At 46.9% G+C, this 21,835-nt stretch overlaps 1 protein-coding gene across 1 annotated transcript in view; it reads left to right on the top strand.

Annotated features, from left to right (window-relative positions):
• LOC122804259 (transmembrane protein 87A-like) overlaps positions 1–21,835 on the top strand; it is a gene marked incomplete in the record, with an annotated part of 1,166,529 nt that overhangs the window by 778,401 nt on the left and 366,293 nt on the right. The window contains 1 exon segment of the mRNA XM_044074023.1: positions 18,356–18,464. Coding sequence (XP_043929958.1) covers positions 18,356–18,464 — 109 coding nt within the window.

Raw genomic sequence — 21,835 nt, 5'->3', positions numbered from 1 at the left:
TCCGAGCTCCTAGCTCCTTCCTTTACCCATAATCCCCTACCAACCCTGACTGACCTCAGATCTAGTTTGCCGCTCTTTAAGCAACAGCTAGATTAAAGAGTTCTTGGCCAATTTTGTGAGAAAAGAAAGTTTTCATTTTTTTCTTGTACTCTTTTTGAGCGAGCGTTTGTGTGTGTGTGTTTAGGTATTCCTTCACCCTAATTTCATTCCTTTTAGCTTGAATTAGCTTAATTTTTTATATTTTATTTCTCCTCCCTGCCCTCGCTGGTCGCAGTGTGTGTGTGTGTGTGTGTGTGTGTGTGTGTGTGTGTGTGTGTGTGTGTGTGTGTGTGTGTGTGTGTGTGTGTATAGTGTGTAGGGGCCTAGCGGGTGTGTTTTCTTTTAGTGATGTCGGAGGCCCCTAAAGCCATTTTTTCGAAATGCACCGAGTGTGGTCACAAGCTTTCACCGGCTGATGGCCACACTTGGTGCGTTAGGTGCCTTGGGGTTGAACACCTCACCTCTGGTTGCACGATTTGCGCTGCGTTCAACCCCAGGGCACTTAAGGATTGGAGGTCAAAGCTGGTTCTGGTGGGCCTTTTGCCCCCAGACCCGGCTCCGGCCTCCGGTACTTCTGTGACCGCTACCCAGTCCTCGGTAGCGGCCACTCCTGCCCCCCTCCGACTGGGACTCAACCTTCCACTGTGGCTTCGGAGGTGAGGGAGGCCAGGAAAGAGAAGCGGAGGGAGAAGCACCTTAAGCGGCGGGCCGAAGACTCCTCCTCGGCTCCGCCTGCCAAACGGGCTTCTCCCTCCAGGGTTTCTGGTTCGCCTCTTCCTCGGATCCGATCCCTTTGCTTCTCATCGGGACCCGAGGAAGAGGTGACCCAGTCCCCGTCGAGGTCATCGAGGCGGCACTCCAGGCTTGCCTCGGTGGCCTCCTCGAGGTCCACCTTCAGTATGTCAGATGCGGACATGGACCGGATGATGAGGAGGTTCATCCAGGCCCAGATGCAGATGGGAGTGCTCTTGCCTCCCGCTCGACCCCCTTTTTTGCTCCTATCGCTCCTTCTCCGACCCGCCTTCCGGGTTTGGAGCTGTCTGAGCCGAGCCACGTTGGATCTGCTTTCGGCCCAGTCGTGGTCGGAGCACGTGGGTCCTTCGGATCCGATAGTCTCGGCTCCGGGTCCGATCCCCGCTTTGGATCCGAGTGGGAGTCGGATCTCGGATCCGTCAGAGAGCGGCTCCCCCTCGGCTTTTGCGGTGGTGGAGAGGGTACTGTTGAGTGCATCCAGGCCCCCGGTCTTGGCTTCGGCTCCCCCCTGCACTCCCTCTCAGCTGGTCCTGGCTCCCTCACCCGGCCTTCGCGGCAGCCTGCTTCAGCGCCTCTAGGTGTTCCATTGGAACAGAATATTGCTGGTGAGGACTCCTCGGACAACCCCCCTGAGGAGGTTCCTCGCAAGTCGAAGTGCAAGAGGAGGCACGTGGACTCCCCTGAGTCCCTCACTGAAGATACGGACTTGGATGAAGGGGAAGGCTCCCCAAGGTCGCCCCCTGAGGATGTCTCCTTTGGAGACATCATGTAAATGCTCAGAATCAGGGGGGGGTGGTCTGCCCCCAAGGCTTCCTCCGATGAGTCTGTATTCCTAGAGGTGTTCGAGGCAGGGCCATCTACCTCTTGGATGTCCCCTCCCCCCGACCCCTTGGTGGATCTTATAGCCACTAGGGCTTGGAGGGAGCCGGACACTGTAGAGCCTGTTCCCAAGCGCCCGGACAAAATCTTGAATCCCCAGTCAGAGAGAACCCATTGGAGCAGAGGTCCCCCTGTGGATGTCATGTTGGTGGTGGCAGCCACCAAGAGAGAGTTGGCTCAGGAGAGCCCCACGGTTCATCCGCCGAGCAAGGAGTCTTGCGCGATAGACCGCCTTGGGAAGCAGGCCTTTAGTTCAGCGACCTTCTCCATGAGGGCCCTGAACTATATGGCACACGTCATTCGGATGCAGCGGGATCTAATCAAAGAATACGCTGCTTCCCCCCCAGGGTCCATGTCGGAAGGGGACAAGCAACTGTACTCCTCCCGAATGTCCACCCTACGTTCTATTTCCAACACCTCTATGCGGCTTTTGTCTCACGTCACTGAGGGAGCCACTAGAGCGGGCGGAGTCGGGCTGGTCATGAGGAGGCAAGCCTGGCTCCGACATTGTGACTTCTCGGAATCCTTTAAGACGTCATTTGCGAATGCCCCTTTTGATGGTTCTGCATTGTTTGGCAAAACCATTCGCGACACCCTTGTCCAGAGCGAGAAAGACGGGAAGACGTTGTCTGCCGTCTGAGTCCGCTTCTCTGCTCCCCAGAGGTCCTTTGCCAAGAACCAAAAGGGTCAGAAGATGATGTGGTTCCAGAAATCACATTAATCCCAGTCTGCTCCGGACAACCAGTCCTCTCATGGCAGAGGAGGACAGGGAGGACGCCGCCCTAGAGGCAGAGGGGGTCCCAGGAATTTTGGGTCCAGAGAACCCTTCTCTGAGAGGCCCACGCAGAACCCCTGAGGGGTTTACCTGGCTGCTCCACTCTGGAGGCAGTCGGGGGACGTTTTTGGAGGCACCTAGCAATGTGGGAGTCCATAACAACGGATCGCTGGGTGCTTCATGTTATATCCAGAGGCTACCAAATTCCCTTTCTTTTAACCCCCAGAATCAGAAGCCTCCCTGATGTACCAACCAATCAGAGGGAGGCGGCTGCTGCAGAAATTCAGCAGCTCTTACAAAAAAGAGCCATCCAGCCCGTCCCCCCAGATCAGCTCGGATCAGGGTGTTACTCCAGGTTCTTTCTGGTGCCAAAAAAGACGAGGGACGCGAGGCCCATTCTGGACCTCTCTTTCTTGAACCTGGCAGTACCAAAAGTAAAGTTCTGGATGGTCACACTGCAATCTATTCTCCCACTACTGCGGGAGAACGACTGGATGCGCTCAATAGACCTCAAGGATGCGTACTATCATATTCTCGTAGACAGACGCTCCAGGAGGTTTCTCCGCTTCCGGCTGGGAGCCAGCCATTTCCAGTTCAGGGCCCTTCCCTTCAGTCTCACCTCAGCCCCCAGGGTGTTCACCAAGGTCTTGTCAGCGATAGCGGCCCACCTGAGACTCCAGGGAATTCAGGTCTTTCCGTACCTGGACGACTGGCTTCTTACCGCCCCAACAAGGCATCTTCTTTGCTCATGCAGGGATTATTTCCTCAACCTGGCTCCACTCTTAGGGTTGACCATCAACATGGCCAAATCCTCCCTGGCTCCTACACAAGTATTGGATTTCATAGGGGCGAGGTTGGACCTCCAGACTGATGCTTGCTTTCTTGACTCCCGATCGGCTTCAGAACCTGAGGTTGCACGTGCAGGCCATCCTTCAACTTCAAGCTCCTTCGGCGGAATTGGTCCTGAGGGCTCTAGGGTCCATGGTGGCAGCAATTCCACTGCTGCCATTGGCCCGGCTGAATATGAGGGTCATACAGTGGACCCTCCAGGTACAATGGTCCCTATCTCGCAATCCCCTGTCTCATCCCATTCCCCTAAGCAGGGTTTGCAAAAGGTCGCTCGTGTGGCGGCTCCAGTCCTCCAGTCTCCACACGGGACGCCCCTTCTCCCTGCCTCCGCCAGTCGCCACAGTGACCACGGACGCTTCTCGCCTGGGGTGGGGGGGGGCACTATTCGGGCAGAACAGTCCAAGGCATGTGGAACGACATAGAGACCTCATTGCATATCAACGTCCTGGAGATGAGGGCGGTGCTTTTGACATTGCAAGCACTTCACAACCCTCTTCCGGTGGGGACGATTGCCGTACAGACGGACAACATGACAGTCGTCTGATACATCAACAAACAGGGTGGAACCAGGTCTTACCCTCTCTGCCGCGAGGCCATGAGAGTGTGGGAATGGGCGATATCCACCAACCACTTTCTCATCGCAACGCACATTCTGGGATGGTCCAACATTTTAGCGGACAGGCTCAGTCGTACTATCCTGACTCCTTACGAGTGGTCTCTCAATCCTCTAGTGGCAGAGCAAGTATTTGCCCGATGGGGGCGACCTTGTTGCGATCTTTTTGCCTCTCCCTCAAATACCAAATGCAACGATTACTTCGCTCTGATCCCTCCTCCGGGGGAGTCCCCGGGAGACTCTCTAGTTCATGCTTGGCCTCCCGGTCTGCTTTATGCTTACCCGCCTCTGCCCCTGATGTTGAAACTATTGCAGAAAGCCAGTCAGTTGGGGAGCAAGATGATCGTCATTGCCCCATTCTGGCCTCGTCAGACGTGGTTCCCTTACCTATGGTCTCACCTGATTCATCCACTCTGGATTCTGGATCCCCTCCCGGATCTCATTTCACACCCCCTGGGTCTCTCGACTTTGAACCTGGACAACCTAAAGCTGATGGCTTGGTTGCTCCAGTTCCACTCCTGATAAGGACTCCCGGAATCTCATCACCAGTCAAAGCCATTCTAGTAGCAGCTCACAAACCTTCCACCAGAAGGGTCTATCGGAGTAAATGGAAATGTTTTTCCATTTGGGCAGAGCACCGTCATTTAGATACCTTTATGGCGCCGGTAGTGTCGGTTGTAGATTTTCTAACTTCTCTCTTTCACCAGGGGGCTAGTTCTTCCATGGTCAAGGTGCAACTTGCAGCAATTTCACACTATCATGTAGGGCAGGAGTCAGGCCCGCTTATTACTTCCAAACTGTGTAAGACCTTCCTTAAGGGTAACTTCCTCTTCAGGCCCCCGGTCAAAGAGGTGGTACCTCCATGGGATTTATCCCTAGTTTTACAGGCCTTGACTAGCCCCCCTTTCAAACCGGCGGCCACTGTTGATCTTAAATACCTCTCTTGGAAAACGGCCTTTTTGGTGGCCATAACTTCAGCCAAGAGGGTCTCGGAACTCCAGGCTCTCTGTGTCAAACCACCGTATTTGGTCTTCCACCCAGACAGAGTTCACCTCAGGATCAATCCGTCTTTTCTACCTAAGGTATCTTCGGAAGCTAACATTAATCAATCTATTAATCTTCCAGTATTCTTCCCCAACTATCAAAACAAAGGAGAGTATAAGCTGCACTCTTTAGACGTGCACAGACAACTACGTTTTTATATTCATCGAACTACTGGTCATAGGCAATCTGATCAGTTGTTTGTCTCCTTTGCCAAAAACAACTTCGGCAAGTCGGTTTCTAAAGTTACCCTCTCCCGATGGATATCTAGTTGTATTCTCTTAGCATATCAGAGCTCGGGAAGGCCTACACCTCAGGGAGTCCGTGCTCATTCTACTAGGGCCGTTGCTACATCGGCTGCTTTCATGGCTAGGGTTTCTCTGGATGACATTTGTTCCACAGCCACTTGGGCTTCATCTCATACCTTTATCAGCCACTACAAAGTAGATATGGTCTCCCGAGGTAGGGCGTCTTTTGGCTCTGCAGTGCTCCGGAATATTCTTCCATGAAGGCCACCCAAGATTTAGGTAGCTGGGGACTCTGTCCCAAAGGTTGCTGACAAATGAAGTTCCTACTTCAGATTAAGAAGTTATGTACTCATCATAACGTTCCATCTGAGTAGGTATCTTCATTTGTCTGCAACCATCCCCCCTCCTTCCCCCTGACCAAAATGATCCTACTTGGGGTTCTTTAAATTAGTTCCCTCTAGGACACAGTATTAGCTGTGCTATGGGGCAAACTTGATCTGAGGTCAGTCAGGGTTGGTAGGGGATTATGGGTAAAGGGAGGAGCTAGGAGCTCGGATCTATGCTGTGATAGAAGTTGCCGGCTCGGATCCGTATCCCAAAGGTTGCAGACAAATGAAGATACCTACTCAGATAAAACGTTATGGTGAGTACATAACTTATTATTATTACCTGGTAAGTGGTTTATTATTTTTTTCTTTCAGGTAAAGTTTGAACTAATTTATTAGTTTGGTACTGGAATCCCATTTTCAGATCTTTAATTGTAACGTTAGTTTTAGTTGCATCAATCTGAATGTGAAAATTGGAATAGCTATGCATTGTCTTAACTTATGTGCATTCATCATGCCTGTTATTTATTCTTAAAGTTGCTTTGATAATCTTTTTGTGTGTATACCAGCCATTTTTAGCTGTATAAAGTAAGCAATAAGTGAGTGACTATAGTTGCTTGCATCCCCTGTGTGTTGATTAAACATTCCCAGCTGAAGTTGTACTTCCCCCAATTTAGTCTTTATTCTGGAACACTGAAGTAGTGGTTTATAACAAAGCTCATCTATACATTGCAAATTCAGTTTTTAATTAAGTTTAAAACCACTATAATGTAGACTAGCTATAATTATTGGACTTATCCCAAGCTTCTTGTCAGATTCATAAAAAACTGAAAAGGAAAATAAAGGAGATAGCACTGTGCATTGAAATGATAGGCTGCTGGTAAAGATTTTTCTTTTGATCCTGCTATATCCCTCAGTATCTCTCAAGCCTCCAGCCTTCTGCCCATCTGAATCATTCATTCCCCTAAGATGCAAGAGCCTTTCAAGCTAATTTGTTTTTCCATAAGGTGAGGTCAAGCAATAGGAGTGGTATCGTCATCCATGCAAGATATTAGGGAGGAAGTTCACTTTAAGCCTTTACTCTTTTCATTGTGCACATCTGGCACCCTGCTTATGGTTTTGTGCATTGGGCCATAGTGAGGATGTTATCTGATGTTCTTAGTGTTTCACTGTTGCAGTCATCACACTTGGGTTATCTGGGATTTCTCCGTCGGATGCTGTCACCTCTTCCATGACGTCAGGTTGTCAGGGGTATAAAACATGCAGCCGATGCTATTACCTCAGTCTTTCTTGCCAAGGAGGAGCCCGAAGCAGAAGCAGTTCGCAAGTGCCAGTTGGCCACTACTTGAAATTTTCATTTTTCGAGTTTCAGACCTGAAGTCTTCTAAAGCTAAGTACCCGTTGGGGATTCTTTTTTCTTGCTGTAACCATTGTCAGAAAAAAATAACAATTGTCTTGCCTGTGGAAAGCAAAAACCTCACAGAGATTTTCATTCTTACTGCATCACCTGTTTACGCCCAGACCACGATGTCCCTAGCTGTCGGTTTTGTGCCTTGTTTAATGCCTGAACCATTTATCTTCAGGCTATTTTTGTAGCTAAATTCTTTTGCTCTTGTTCTCCATGTTCCGAAATGGCTTCGGTAAGCCATCCGACTACCGATCTTCTGAAAAAGTGCAAAGACAGAGGCAGATGGCATAGGTCAAAAACTGCCAACGATGTTTCCGTTAAGCTTGTTGCCAGTTCGCTGGTACTCAGTGGAGTGCCTTTGCAGCTCCTGATGCCCGCTTCTACAGATTCGCAGGCCTCTGCTGAGACCCATTCCGAGTCCGGTATGCAGCGAGATGCTTCTTCGACTATGGAACCTGTGGATGTCTCTACCTTGGATGGGTCCGGAGCCACTGTGCAGGCACTGGCTCCTGAGGGTGTATTCCGACCTACCAATATTCATATTAAACCGACAACTTCATTTCCTACTAAAACTACCAAGTTTCTCAGGCCCAGAGTTCGCACTACGCCTAGAAAACCGACGTCCAAAGTGCATGCTCATCCTCCCATGCCACAAAAACAAATGCTTAGAATGATTGAAGACCTTATTACTCTAATTAGGGGAAGCCAGCGTTCCCCTGCCAAAAGTCAAAGAATTGAATTTCCTTCTGATTCTGCAGACCAGGAGTCTGAAGACTGTGACCCTTCTGATTACCAGGACATACCCTTATCTACCTATGAGGATTCAGATGCAGAGGAATCCATTCCCTCTGCCTCCCCTCCAGAGGATTTCTCTTTTGGTGAAACCTTGCATACCTTAAGAGAGCATTTCCGCTGGGAATGCCAGGACTATCCTCAGTCCAAAAAGAGTCTCAGGGAATTTTTAGATTTGCCTCAGCACAGGCCTCTAGCTATACCCCCTGTCCTGGATATTGTAGACAATGTCTTCTTGGAGTCCAGTTGTACTCTTTACACCTTACCACCAATTCCTAGAAAACCTGACCGGTACTACGGAGTACCTGATTCTCATAAATTTTTCTTTAAGAATCCTACTGCGGATCTAGAGACCATTTCCCAGGGACCTAAAGGCATTAAGGCTACTACAGCCAAAAACCCTACCCCTGCAGACAGGGGTATTAGAGCTTTAGACAGATGGGGTAAGAAGGTATATACCTCTGCAACTCTTACCCTCAGAGTTTTGAATTGCCAGTTTCACATGTTGAAGTACCAACAACATGTATTGGAACTAATTAAACAAAAAATGATGTTGCTTCCAGATTGTGCAGAAAAGAAAGATTTACAAGAGTTAATGCATTCTGCAAACCAAGTTAGTAAACGTACTTTGCAATGTGGGTTTGATGCCTTAGAAGCATCTTGCAGGGCTGCTGTCGCTGGGTCTGTACTGAGAAGGCATGCTTGGCTAAAAGAACAAGTCTTGCCTGACCATGTCAAAGCAAAATTACTAGATGCTCCATTAAATCAGAAGTATTTGTTTGGCACAAAAGCAGAAGTAGTTCTTAAAAAGATAGAAGAAAAAGCTAAATCTATGCAAACAGTCAAAGATTTCTTATAGGTGCAGCCACCTAGATTCAGTAGGCAGTAGCCTTCAAAAAACTGGTCCTTTCCAGTCCCTCTCAGGCCTTCTCAGTCCAAACCCAGGGGAAACAGACCACCAAGACTACAGTCTCAGGGTATGCAGAGATCTAAACAATGGAGTGTTTCCACCTCACAACCAGGAAGTGGTAAGCCACCCCTTTATGGAAAAAAGTTCACAATGACTTTCCAATTTTCCTTCCCAGCCATGCCCAAGTACTTGTGCACCTAGGAGGAAAACTCTCCGTTCATGCAAAAAACTGGATATCCATTACTCAGGACCGATGGGTTCTAAACATTGTATCCCAGGGATAATGATTCTACTTCCACTCGCTGCCAACACCAAGCGGGTTGCTAGACCTTCCTCCAAACCAGTGGGCAGAGGCTCAAATGCAAGTACTTTCCCCTTCTCCATATCAGGGCTCTTCTACTTGTTCCATTAGAGCAAAGGGGACAAGGTTTCTACTCCTGACTGTTCCTGGTGCCCAGAAAAGAGAGCTCTTAGTGCCCTATCCTGGTTCTATCAATTCTCAACACATTTCTGTTGGTCCCAAACTTCAGAATGCTTACACTGCAACAGCTTCTTCCTATGCTAGCCAAGGATGCCTGGTTAATCACCCTAGACTTAAAAGAAGCTTATCTGCACATCCCCATAAGGGAGTCTTGCAGGAAACATCTACATTTCAGGACAGGCTCTATGCACTATCAGTTCTCTGCACTTCCCTTTGGCTTTTCTACTGCGCCCAGAATATTCACAAAATGCCTGGCTCCAGCCATTGCATACTGCAGGCAGAGAAATAGCCAAAGCTACCCATACTTGGACGATTGCCTGATCCAGGTGGACAGTCAGGAATTGCTACTTCAGCACCTGGCATTTGTAAAAAGACTTCTAACTTCATTGGGATACGCAATCAACGAAAATAAAATCACAACTGGTGCCCAGCCAACAAATTGTATTCCTGAGAGCAAGCTTGAACACCACTTCCCAGATGGCATTCCTCACTCCAGAAAAGCAGGTCCATCTGACAAACTATTTCAAACTAATGGCCAACAAAACCCAGCTATCTTCAAGGAAAATTCTGCAAGCCCTAGGGTTCATGGCCTCATGCATTCTGCTAATTCCATATGCAAGACTGCATATGAGGAAACTTGAGTGGTACTTAACAGGTCTATGGTGTCAACATTCTCAGGACCTGGAAGCAGTGATTCCTATCGTACCTTGTCTAAGGACAGAGTTTCTTTGGTGGGCAGAAGCATGCAACCACAACAAGGGACTTCCTTTCACTCAACCCCTCACCACCCAAACCCTGACAACGGACGCATCAGACTATGCATGGGGGGCTCACATGGCAGGCAAATGCATTCAAGGCAAATGGAGCCCAGAACAAAGTCCCCTGCATATCAATCAAAAAGAGATGCTAGCTATACAGAATGCTCTGACAGTCTTCAAATACCTTATCCTTCCAGGACAGCTCCTGATACAGACAACACCACAGTTATGTGGTACATAAACAAGCAGGGCGGGACTCTTTCTTACCCATTCTGCAGGTTAACCATGGCTCTATGGAACACAGCCCTTGAGCATCCAAGTGCACCCACAAGCTCAATTCCTACCACGCAAGCAAAATTAATTGGCAGACTTGTGCAGAAATCTACTCGACCCCCACAAATGGAAACTGGAACCCAGCTGATTCAAACTTCTAACCCAGAGGTGGGGAACTCCAGAGGTGGACCATTTTGCCTCCCCCCAAAACCACCAATTGAACAAATTTTGCACTAGGAACCCTCACAGCAGAGCCTGGGAGGTGGACTCTCTATCTTTTACACGGGAAAACCTCTCAATTTATGCATTTCCTCCTCTGCCCCTCCTCTCAAAAGTACTACTCAAGATCAAACAGGACAGACCAAGGACAATCCTTATTGCACCAGACTGGCCACGCCAGCACTGGTACCCACTCCTACACAGTCTGACAGCAGTGCCACCCTGGCACCTACATCAGTTACCTTCTCTGCTGTCTCAGCAGGAGGGACAGATTTTGCATCCACAGCTGCAAACCCTAAACCTTGTAGCCTGGCTTATCCCATGAATACACCACCAGCATCCCTCAGCAAACAGGTGCTGGATGTCATCCTTGAGGCCAGAAGGCCTAGTACTATGAAATCCTATGCTGAAAAGTGGAATAGATATTGTTCTTGGAGTCATTCTCAAGGAAAGGACACAGCTGAGCCGAACTTACCTCAAATCCTTGATTACCTAGCAGAGCTGCTCCACAGAGGCCTATCCTTCTCATCCATTAAGATTCATGCCTCTGCCATCTCAGCTCATTATAATACTGAGCCTCCTCTTTTTTCTCACTCTCTCATCAAGCAGTTCCTGAGAGGAGCTAACAATTTAAGGCCACCTAGTAGAGCTCCCACCCCAGCTTGTGACCTTAACTTTGTACTGGAAAAGTTCACACTTCCCCCTTTTGAACCTGCTGCTTCAGCAGAGTTAAAATTTCTCTCTAGGAAAGCAGCCTTACTTCTAGCTATTACTTCAGCAAGAATAGTGTTTGAGTTACAGGCACTAATGGTGGTGGAACCCTTCATTATTTTCTTGCTGACAGGGTTTTTCTCAGGACTAACCCCTCCTTTATGCTCAATGTGGCTTTAAACCAATCCATCCATTTGCTAACCTTTTTCCCTAATCCTCAGAATAGAGGGGAAAGGATCCTGCACTCCTTGGACGTGCACAGACATCTCAGGTTCTACCTTGACAGGACTAAGTCTTTCAGAAAATCTGACCAGCTACTAGTCAGCTTTGCTACAGGGGCAGAGATCAAGGCCATTTCGAAACAAACCATTTCCAAATGGATAGCACACTGCATCCATTTCTGCTACAAGCACCATGGAAAACCTACCCCTTGGGGGATCAGAACTCATTCCACTCGAGCTGCTTCAATCTCTACAGCATTTCTCAGGGGGGGGGGGTCCCACCAGGGACATCCTGGAAGCTGCAACCTGGAGATGTCCTTCAAGGATGCATCTGCAGTCCTTACAAATGGGTTGTCCTGTCGTCAGGCAGCCCTTCGATCGGCCGGATTCCAAAGTCTGGGTCTGGCCTCGGCTGGTGTCGCACTTCACCCGACGTCATAGCTGCAGTTATTCGGGTATAAAGGCATCAGCCGACGCCATTTTCCTCAGTCTTTCTTGCCGCTTGGCGCCCGAAGCAGAAGCTGTTCGCAAGTGCCGGTCGGTCAGAACCAGAGATTACTACTACCGAATACTACTTCGAAGACTTCTACAAAGCTAAGTACCCCGTTGGGGACTCTTTCTTGCCTCAGCCGATGTCAGAAAAAGTGAATAACTGTTTAACTTGTGGGAAACAAATACCTCATAAAGATTTCCACTCTTACTGCTTACCTTGTTTAGGCCCAGACCACGACGTAGTAGCTTGTCAAGCCTGTGGTTCTTTTAACCGACGGACGCTTAGACGTCGGTTGGAATTTGCAGAACAGTTTTTCGGCTCTGATTTTGCTTATATTCACAAATACTTCACAAATATCCAAAAAACGCAAGGAAAAGGACCGACACTCGCGGTCCGCGGTTTCGGCCGAAACCGCGGATAAGCCAACCGCGAGTGTCTCTGTTTCGGCTGAAACCGAGCAAGCGGTTCTTCCTTCAGCCGAAAACATGCCTTCTACCGAGGCCTCTTCTAACCTGGTGGAATCGGCATCTGAAATCCAACCTGCAGTTGCGGTTTCTCAGGAATTATCTGACACTATTCCCTTGGATATTTCCACCCCTGCACGTGGAGCTGCAAGGCCTCCTGCAGCCATGTCCATTAAGGCCTTTGCCAGGGCTAAAGCAGCTAAAGCTACAAAAACTGTGCCTGTTAAGACCCCCCTCTCACAGGCCCAGCTCCAGTACCCAAATGCTTTCTCTGGCAGAGGATCTCATTTCTTTAATCCGGGGATCCCAGCCTCATCCAGACAGGGCCTCTCATCCACCTCCAGAGAAGAGACCTAGAGCAGAGCCCCCTGAGCCAGTGTTCTCAGATGATTCCTCTGATGATACAGATAATACAGACCCTCCAGAGGCTCCTTATTCCCCTTACAAAGACTCTGATGCTGAAGAGTCCATTCCTTCTGCCTCTCCTCCTGAGGAATTTTCCTTTGGGGAAACCTTGCATGCTATGAGGGAACAATTTCAGTGGCAGGGCCAAGATTTCTCAGACTCCAGGAAAAGGCTTAGAACCTTTCTGCATTTACCACAACATAGGCCTTTAGCTATACCTCCAGTTCTTTCTGTTGTAGATGATGCATTTAATGAAGCTTGTACTGCTCCTGATTCATTACCTCCGGCCCCTGCTAAGCCCGATAGGTTCTACAGGGTCCCGAACACACATCACCATCTATACAAGGCTCCTTTTGCAGATCCCGAGACTATCTCCCAGGGACCTAAGGCTGTAGCAACTACCTCTACTAAAAATCCCCTGCCCTCCGAAAGGGAATCCAGATCCTTAGAGAGATGGGGTAAAAAAGTTTACACTTCTGCTACTCTGTCAGCTAGGGCCTTGAACTGTCAATTTCATATGATCCAATATCAAGAATTTATGCTAGACCAGTTAACTAAAAAACTGTCCTCTGATGAATCTTTTGATAAGAAGTATGTTCAGGAAATGGTACATAACATTCAGCAAGTCAGTAACCATTCTTTAAAATGCGGCTATGATGCACTGGAGGCTTCCTTTAGATCAGCCATGACTGGCACAGTTATCAGAAGGCATGCATGGTTGAAAGAGCAGGCCTTACCGGACCATGTCAAATCAAAACTATTAGATGCACCCATGGACAAGGCCAATTTATTTGGTTCTCCTCCACAACAGGTATTGAAGAAGATGGAAGAGAAGGCAAAATCTGTACAAACAGTGAAAGATTTCTTACAGGTCCAGCCTCCAAGGTTTAGCAGGAATTGGCCCTCCAAAAACTGGTCCTTTCCAGACTCCTCTAAAGCACAGAGAGGCAGGAATAGGCATTCAAGAGGCAGAAACCAATCCAGGGGTGCCTACAGGGGACGCCAGTGGCAGGGTAGCAACCAGCGAGGCACAGACGCAGCCACCACCACTGCAACAGGACAATCGCAGTGACTTGACTCTGGCACCGCCTACCAGGGAACAACTAGAAGCACCCTTAGGCGGAAAGCTAACTTTATTTTCAAAAAACTGGCATTACATCACAAGGGACAAGTGGATTTTGCAAACTATACACCATGGTTACAGGTTTCATTTCCATACTCTACCAGGAAAGAGAGGAATGCCAAACCTACCTCCGAATCAAAAGGCAGAAGCTCTACAACAAGTAAACCAATTATTAAAGATGAGAGCTGTGGAAAAGGTACCATCTATGAAACAAGGAAAGGGATTTTACTCCAGACTCTTCCTGGTACCAAGAAAGGAGAGCAAATGGAGGCCTATTCTCGACCTGTCCGCATTAAACACATTCCTCATTGTTCCAAAATTCAAAATGCTGACTCTACAGCAGCTTCTTCCCATGTTGGGCAAGGAGTCTTGGCTGGTAACTCTAGATCTCAAGGAGGCATACCTGCACGTCCCCATACGACCAATTTGCAGAAGATACCTCAGATTTCTTGCAGGATCAGAGCATTATCAATTCTCAGCATTGCCCTTTGGCTTATCTACTGCGCCCAGAGTGTTCACGAAATGCCTGGCATCAGTAATTGCGCACTGCAGGCTTCAGGGAATCCAAATTTACCCCTACCTGGACGATTGCCTGATACAAGCGGACAGCAAAAACAAACTCACAGAAGACTTACAAAGAGTCATTTACCTGTTACAAGCCCTGGGATATACAGTCAATATAAAAAAAGTCAAGGCTGATACCATCCCAAAGAATAACCTTTTTGGGTGCAGATCTGGACACATCAAAACAAATGGCATTCCTAACTGCACAAAAACAAGAGCAACTACCTCTCTACTTCTTGGCATTAACAAAGCAGAACCATCTAACAGCAAGAAAAGTACTGCAAGCCCTGGGCTTCATGGCATCCTGCATAATACTGGTCCCTCATGCCAGACCTACATATGAGAAAGCTACAGTGGTACCTAAAGAATTTGTGGTCTCAACACAAGCACAGCCTAGAAACCAAAATTCCAATAATACCATGCCTGAAGCAAGAGTTCCTATGGTGGGCACAGGCCTGTCAATCAAACACAGGATTGCCCTTCTACAGCATTCAACCAAGCCAAACCATCACGACGGACGCCTCAGACCTCGGTTGGGGGGCCCACATGCTGGACAAGTATATACAAGGCTTATGGACTCAAGACCAGCTGCACCTACACATAAATCTAAAGGAAATGCTGGCAGTAAAAATGGCAATCCAGACATTCAGGCCATTTCTCCTAGAAGGTCAATTGATAAGGACAGACAACACCACAGTTATGTGGTACATCAACAAACAGGGAGGCACACATTCATACCCTCTATGCCGGATGGCACTGGACCTATGGAATGTGGCTCTGAGCTACAACATTCAGTTACAAGCAATTTTTGTACCGGGAAAAGAAAACATTCTAGCAGACATACTAAGCAGGACTTCCACGGATGCCCACGAATGGATGCTGCATCCGGACATCTTCAAAGACATTACAAGGAAATGGGGACTGCCAGAAATAGACTTATTTGCATCCCCACGCAATCACCAGCTAAAGAAATTCTGCACAAGGACGTACCACCCACTTGCTTGGAAGGTGGACTCCCTATCTTTCAGTATGGAAAAACCTGACAGCCTATGCATTCCCACCACTTCCTTTGATGCACAAGGTGCTATTGAAGATCAAAGAGGACCGTCCAAGGATCATTCTGATAGCTCCAGACTGGCCAAGGCAACATTGGTACCCATTACTAAGGAGCATGTCTCGGGAACAAATATGGACACTACCCCTGGTTCCACTGCTATTAACACAGAACAACTACAACATCCTGCATCCAAACCTGAAAACTCTGCAGCTGACTGCCTGGAACATTACATAAGATCATTTAACCCAAATTTATCCCAAAGGGTTAAAGACATTATCCTTGAGGCTCGCAGACCCTCAACAAGAAAAAATTATGCAGCGAAATGGAAAAGATATCTCATTTGGAGTACTGCAAAGGGAGAAGATGTGTCACTGGTAAACATAGCCAACATCCTGGAATACTTGGCAGAGCTCTTCCACACAGGCCTGTCCTATTCTTCCATCAAGATACATGCGTCAGCTATTTCAGCAGAATACAGAGTGGATCCTCCTGTCTTCTCACATCCTCTGCTCAGGCAGTTTTTGAGAGGAATTAAAAATGTAAAACCTCCTAGGAAACCACCATTGCCAGCATGGGACTTGAACTTTGTGCTAGAAAAATTGACACTTCCTCCTTTCGAACCAGCAGCAACAGCAGATTTACAATACTTATCATGGAAGACTGCTTTCCTGCTGGCAATCACTTCAGCAAGAAGGGTTTCTGAACTACAGGCATTAATGGCAGTGCAACCCTTCCTGATCTTCCATCAAGATAGTGTGTCCATGAGAACAAATCCTACATTTATGCCTAAGGTGGTATCCAGAGTGTCTTTAAATCAGGCTATCTACCTACCTACATTCTTCCCCAACCCACAGAACAGGGGAGAAAGACACTTGCATACCTTGGATGTACATAGACAGTTACGCTACTACCTGGACAGGACCAAGGGCAATAGAACAACTGACCAGCTACTGGTAGCATATGCAACAGGAAGGGAAGGAAAAGCAATTTCAAAACAGACAATCTCCAAGTGGATAGGAAATTGCATTAGATTTTGTTACTCGTATCATGGAAAGAAAATTCCAGAGAACATCAGGCCTCACTCTACAAGGGCTACAGCCACTACCACAGCTTTCTTACGAGGAGTGGCTACCAAAGACATTATAGAGGCTGCTACTTGGACCTCCGTGCATACATTTGCCAAGCATTATAATTTACCTTTATACTCTAGATCCCGAGCAGGTTTTGCCACTGCTGTTTTGCAAGGGATCCTAACTACACCATAATTTCTTCTTCCTCCTCCCCTAGTTTGGCTATGGTATTCTACCCATTTGTAAGGACTGCAGATGCATCCTTGAAGGACATAGTACAGTTTTGTACCTACCATAAATGTAGATGTCCGATAGGAATGCATCTGCAGTCAGGATTACCCACCCTCCTTCCCCTCTGTGGTACTCCTAGGGTATTTACCCAACTTATAGCTAGCTGGTGGGGGGGGATCTATTATGGTGTATTTGTTTGTATTTATGTACATACATGCTTATTTTTTGTGTTTGCTCTCTACTATTTGGAAACATTGGCATTTATCCAAATTTAGCCTTCCAAGAGGGCACCTGGCATCTGGGGCAAGAAACACTGAGGAAAATGGCGTCGGCTGATGCCTTTATACCCGAATAACTGCAGCTATGACATCGGGTGAAGTGCGACACCAGCCGAGGCCAGACCCAGACTTTGGAATCCGGCCGACCGAAGGGCTGCCTGACGACAGGACAACCCATTTGTAAGGACTGCAGATGCATTCCTATCGGACATCTACATTTATGGTAGGTACAAAACTGTACTTTCTGTACACACCTTCACCAAGCATTACCACTTACCTATATTTTTTAAATCCAGAGCTGGATTTGTTACAGCAGTCTTACAAGGCCTGCTAGCCAGCCCCAACATTTCTTGACTGCCTTCACCCTTCCTCAGTTTTGGGAATCAACCCAAGCGTGATGACTGCAACAGTGAAACACTAAGAACGTAGTACAGTTGTGTACACTTACCATAAATGTAGATGTTCGAGTGTATTCACTGTTGCAGTCCTGGTTTCCCTTACTCCAGCCTCGTCTTTCTCTGTCCTTTTTTCCAATCCTCTTTATGGCCATCTTTTATGGCAGGCGCATTTACTTTTTACTGGAGGTGTTCCACACCATGTAATAGTGTCCTATTTTGGGGGCTCCTTACATCTAGGGCAAAAAAAACTGATGTAATGGCATCGGCTGCATGTTTTATATACCCCTGACAACCTGACATCATGGAAGAGGTGACAGCATCCGACGCAGAAATCCCAAGACTCTGGTATTCGGGCCGACTGAGGGCTACCTGCAGGCAGATAACCCAAGTGTGATGACTGCAACAGTGAATGCACTCGAACATCTACATTTATGGTAAGTGTACACGGCTGTACTTTTCTGCATATGCTGTAACCCCTCAGAAGGCCTTGCCCCTTGAAGTAAACATTTGTATGAAGTCTTCACCAAGAATTCTTGCATGGAAAGTGTGCCCAGCATATGTGCACCCTTGTTATCCCTTCTGAGAGACAAGAGCTGCCATAGCCTTTGCCACTCCATTCCATCAAAATATCTCCTAGAGTCTGCAGATAATCAAACCTAGGTAGTCTTGATCATCATCAAAGCTTTATCCCTCTGTACCATTGGGATGACAGCTACTGGCATGGATCTGTAAATTTAAATGAAAGAACTAGATATAGTGCACTTCATCGGGAAAATCAGATTGTTGAGACATCAGGTACTTTGTGGAAGTAGTCAGTTCTTGGCAATGAAGAGGATGTCCTACATCAATTAATTGCATTTTTTGTTTACAGTTTACTGCATTGCTGAATAGTTCATGTTTGTTTGTGCTACTTATGTGTTATATACACATTTACTGTTTGCTGTTTGAACCTGTGATTTTCCTTGACTAAATAAACATTTTCATCAGCTTGTCTCAAACCATGAAAATGCTGAAACTGAGGAGAAATGTAGTTAAGCTTTCCTTGTATCGCCATTTTACCAACACGCTTATCTTTGCTGTAATAGGTAAGCCATTTGAAACTTTAATTTTTTGCTTTTATTTAAAATGTTACAAGTGGTTGAGTTACATTAAGCAGAACTCATCCCATTTTGTGGATACAATATGTGGATGGAAGTTTAGTTAGTACAGAACATGAATGTAGCAGGTCATAAAGTACTAAGTATGAACATCGTAATGTTACAATGGCCAGATATACACGGTTAAAGCACAGTTATAAATATATTATGTTTTGTGTGTGTGTGTGATGGCATGAGGATTCACTAATACCCAGCATTTGTATGATATCCCATTTCCTGAGATTGTTCATACTCCAGTTATAAAATTGACTCTGCTTTTTCACACAGAGGATTGCAGATGAAAAGATACATGAATGATGCTTTAAATTTTGAGCTGAATATGAACGGATGTTCTTCGTGTTTCACTGTTGCAGTCATTACATTTGGGTAATCTGCTGGCAAGTTGCCCTCAGTCAGCCTGAATTCCAAAGTCTTGGGTCCTGCGTCAGTTGTTCTCTCCTCTTCCATGACGTCAGGTTGTCAGGGGTCTAAAACATGCAGCCGACTCCATTTTCTTTAGTCGTTCTTGCCGCGCGGTGCCCAAATCAGAAGTATTTTGCAAGTGCCGGTTGGCAGACTACTGAAATATTTGAGTTTGAGTTTCAGAACCAAAGTCTTCACTAAAGCTAAGTACCCCGTTGGGGAAACTTTTTTCTTGCTTTTTACCGATGTCAGAAAAAGTTAATAATTGTATTACTTGTGGAAAGCAAATACCTCATTAGGATTTCCATTTATACTGTATTCCTTGCCTAGGCCCTGATTACAACATGCCTGGCTGTCGGTTTTGTGCTAGATTTAACCAATGCACTATTAAGCGTTGGTATATTTTTGCATCAAAGTATTTTGGAAACATATTTAGCTACCCAGAAATGTCATCAGATAGTAATCCGACTACCGGAGTACATAAAAAATGCAAAGAAAAGGACAGAGAAAGGCAGTCAAAATCCAAAACAGACGAAGCTTCTTCTAAGCCTGTCGCCGGTACTCAGTGAGGCACTTTCGCAGCCCCTGATACCCGCTACCTTCGAGTCGCAGACTTCTGCCGACACCCATGTGGAGTCCGGCATGCTGCAAGATACTCATGGTATTGGACCGACGGATGTATCTCCCTCAGATGGGTCCAGAGCCGCTGAGCAGGCACTGGCTTCTGAGGGTGTATTCAGACCTCAACATTTGTATATCAAACTGACGAAAGTTGCAAAACCAAAGACTAAAGCAACTTCTAAAACTAAAAGACTGATGCATGAGCCACATGCACTGGCTTTTATGCCTAAAAAACAGATGATCAAAATGGCTGAAGACCTTATTACCTTGATCCAGGGGTACCCATACCCCCTCCTGATAAGGGGCCTAGGCAAGACACTGATTATGAATCGTCAGATCAGGTTTCTATTTCTTCTGATTCCTCTTCTGATCAGGAATTATCTATGCCTCCCTATGAGGATTCTGATGCTGAGGAATCTATTCCATCTGCATCTCCTCCTGATGATTATTCATTTGGAGAAACCTTGCATACTTTGAGGGAGCATTTTCACTGGCAGAGCCAAGACTTCTCAGAATCAAAAAAGAGGCTCAGGGATTTCTTTCTCCCTTAGCACAGGCCTTTAGCCATTCCCCCTGTTTTAGACATTGTGGATGATGTGTTTTCGGAGTCAAGCTTATCCCCTGACTCCTTACCTCTGGCTCCTAGTAAGCCTGACAGATATTACAGGGTCCCTGACTCACATATATTTTTATTTAGAAACCATATCTCTCAGCTGTCCCTGATTTTGACTCAAATTTTAGCTCTGTCCCTCTTAATCCCTTCTAAAACTAGTGACTTTTGGAGGAAAGGTGGTGAATTACGCTTAATGAATAATGAGAATAATTAAGAGTTATAGACGTCTTTTACTTCAGTAAATGTGTATTAATTCATATGCTCTGATTCTGTCAATGTTTCAGGTTAATAGCACTAATATTTTAAAGGCGTTCCTGATTGTCCCTGATTTTTTCTTGACTTGTCCCTGATTCTGTTGAAATTTGTCCCCGATTGGTTGAGAGGTCTGTTAGAAACCCTGCTGCTGATCCTGAAACTATTTCACAGGGTCCAAAGGGAGTTAAGGCCTTAACAGCAAAAAAATCCTACCCCCTCTGACAGAGATTCAAGGGCACTGGACAGATGGGGAAAAAAGTTTTATACATCTGCAACCTTGGCAATCAGGGCCTTAAACTGTCAATTTCATATGCTTAAGTACCAACAACATGTTATGGGATTGCTGAAACAGGAAATTATGTTGATTTCAGAATGTGCAGAAAATAGAGTTGCAGGAATTATTGCATGCAGCTGAACAAGTTGGAAAGCATACTTTGCAATGTGGATGTCCTTCATGGATGCATCTGCAGTCATAACAAATGGGTTGTCCTGTCGTCAGGCAGCCCTTCGGTCGGCCGGATTCCAAAGTCTGGGTCCGGCTTCGGCTGATGTCGCACTTCACCCGACGTCATCTCTGCCGGTCTTCGGGTATAAAGGCATCAGCCGACGCCATCTTCCTCAGTCTTTCTTGCCGCGTGGCGCCCGAAGCAGAAGCTGTTCGCAAGTGCCGGTCGGTTAGATCCAGAGATTACTACTACCGAATACTACTTCGAAGACTTCTAAAAAGCTAAGTACCCCGTTGGGGACCCTTTCTTGCCTCAGCCGATGTCAGAAAAAGTCAATAACTGTTTAACTTGTGGGAAACAAATACCTCATAAAGATTTCCACTCTTACTGTCTGCCTTGCTTAGGCCCAGACCACGACGTAGCAGCCTGTTCGGCCTGTGCTTCCTTCAACCGACGAACGCTTAGGCGTCGGTCGGAGTTCGCTGAACAGTTTTTCGGCTCAGATTTTGCGTACATTATGCCGTCGGATCCTCCGACTACCCAAATTGTTAAAAAAACGCAAAGAAAAAGACCGACATTCGCGGTCCGCGGTTTCGGCGAAACCACGGTTAAGCAAGCCGCGAGTGTCTCTGTTTCGGCCGAAACCGAGAAAACCGGTCAATCTTCAGCCGAAACCATGACTACTACTGAGGCTCCTGCTACCTTAGTTGAATCGCCCTCAGAATTTTTGCCTGCAACTGTGGTTCCTAGTGATTTATCAGACACCATCCCTTTGGATGTCTCTACCCCAGCACGTGGTGCTGCTAGGCCTCCTGCAGCCATGTCTATTAAGGCCTTTGCCAGGGCTAAAGCAGCCAAATCTGCTAAATCAGTGCCTGTTAAGCCCCCTTCACACAGGCCCACTACAAGTTCCCAAATGCTTACTCTGGCAGAAGATTTAATATCCTTAATTAGGGGATCCC

Source organism: Protopterus annectens, chromosome 6.part0 (assembly GCF_019279795.1).
Source record: "Protopterus annectens isolate FY-2018-M chromosome 6.part0, PAN1.0, whole genome shotgun sequence".
Lineage (NCBI taxonomy): Eukaryota > Metazoa > Chordata > Ceratodontiformes > Protopteridae > Protopterus > Protopterus annectens.
The sequence above is the reverse complement of the archived record's forward strand: the minus strand, read 5'-3'. Positions and strand labels throughout refer to the sequence as shown.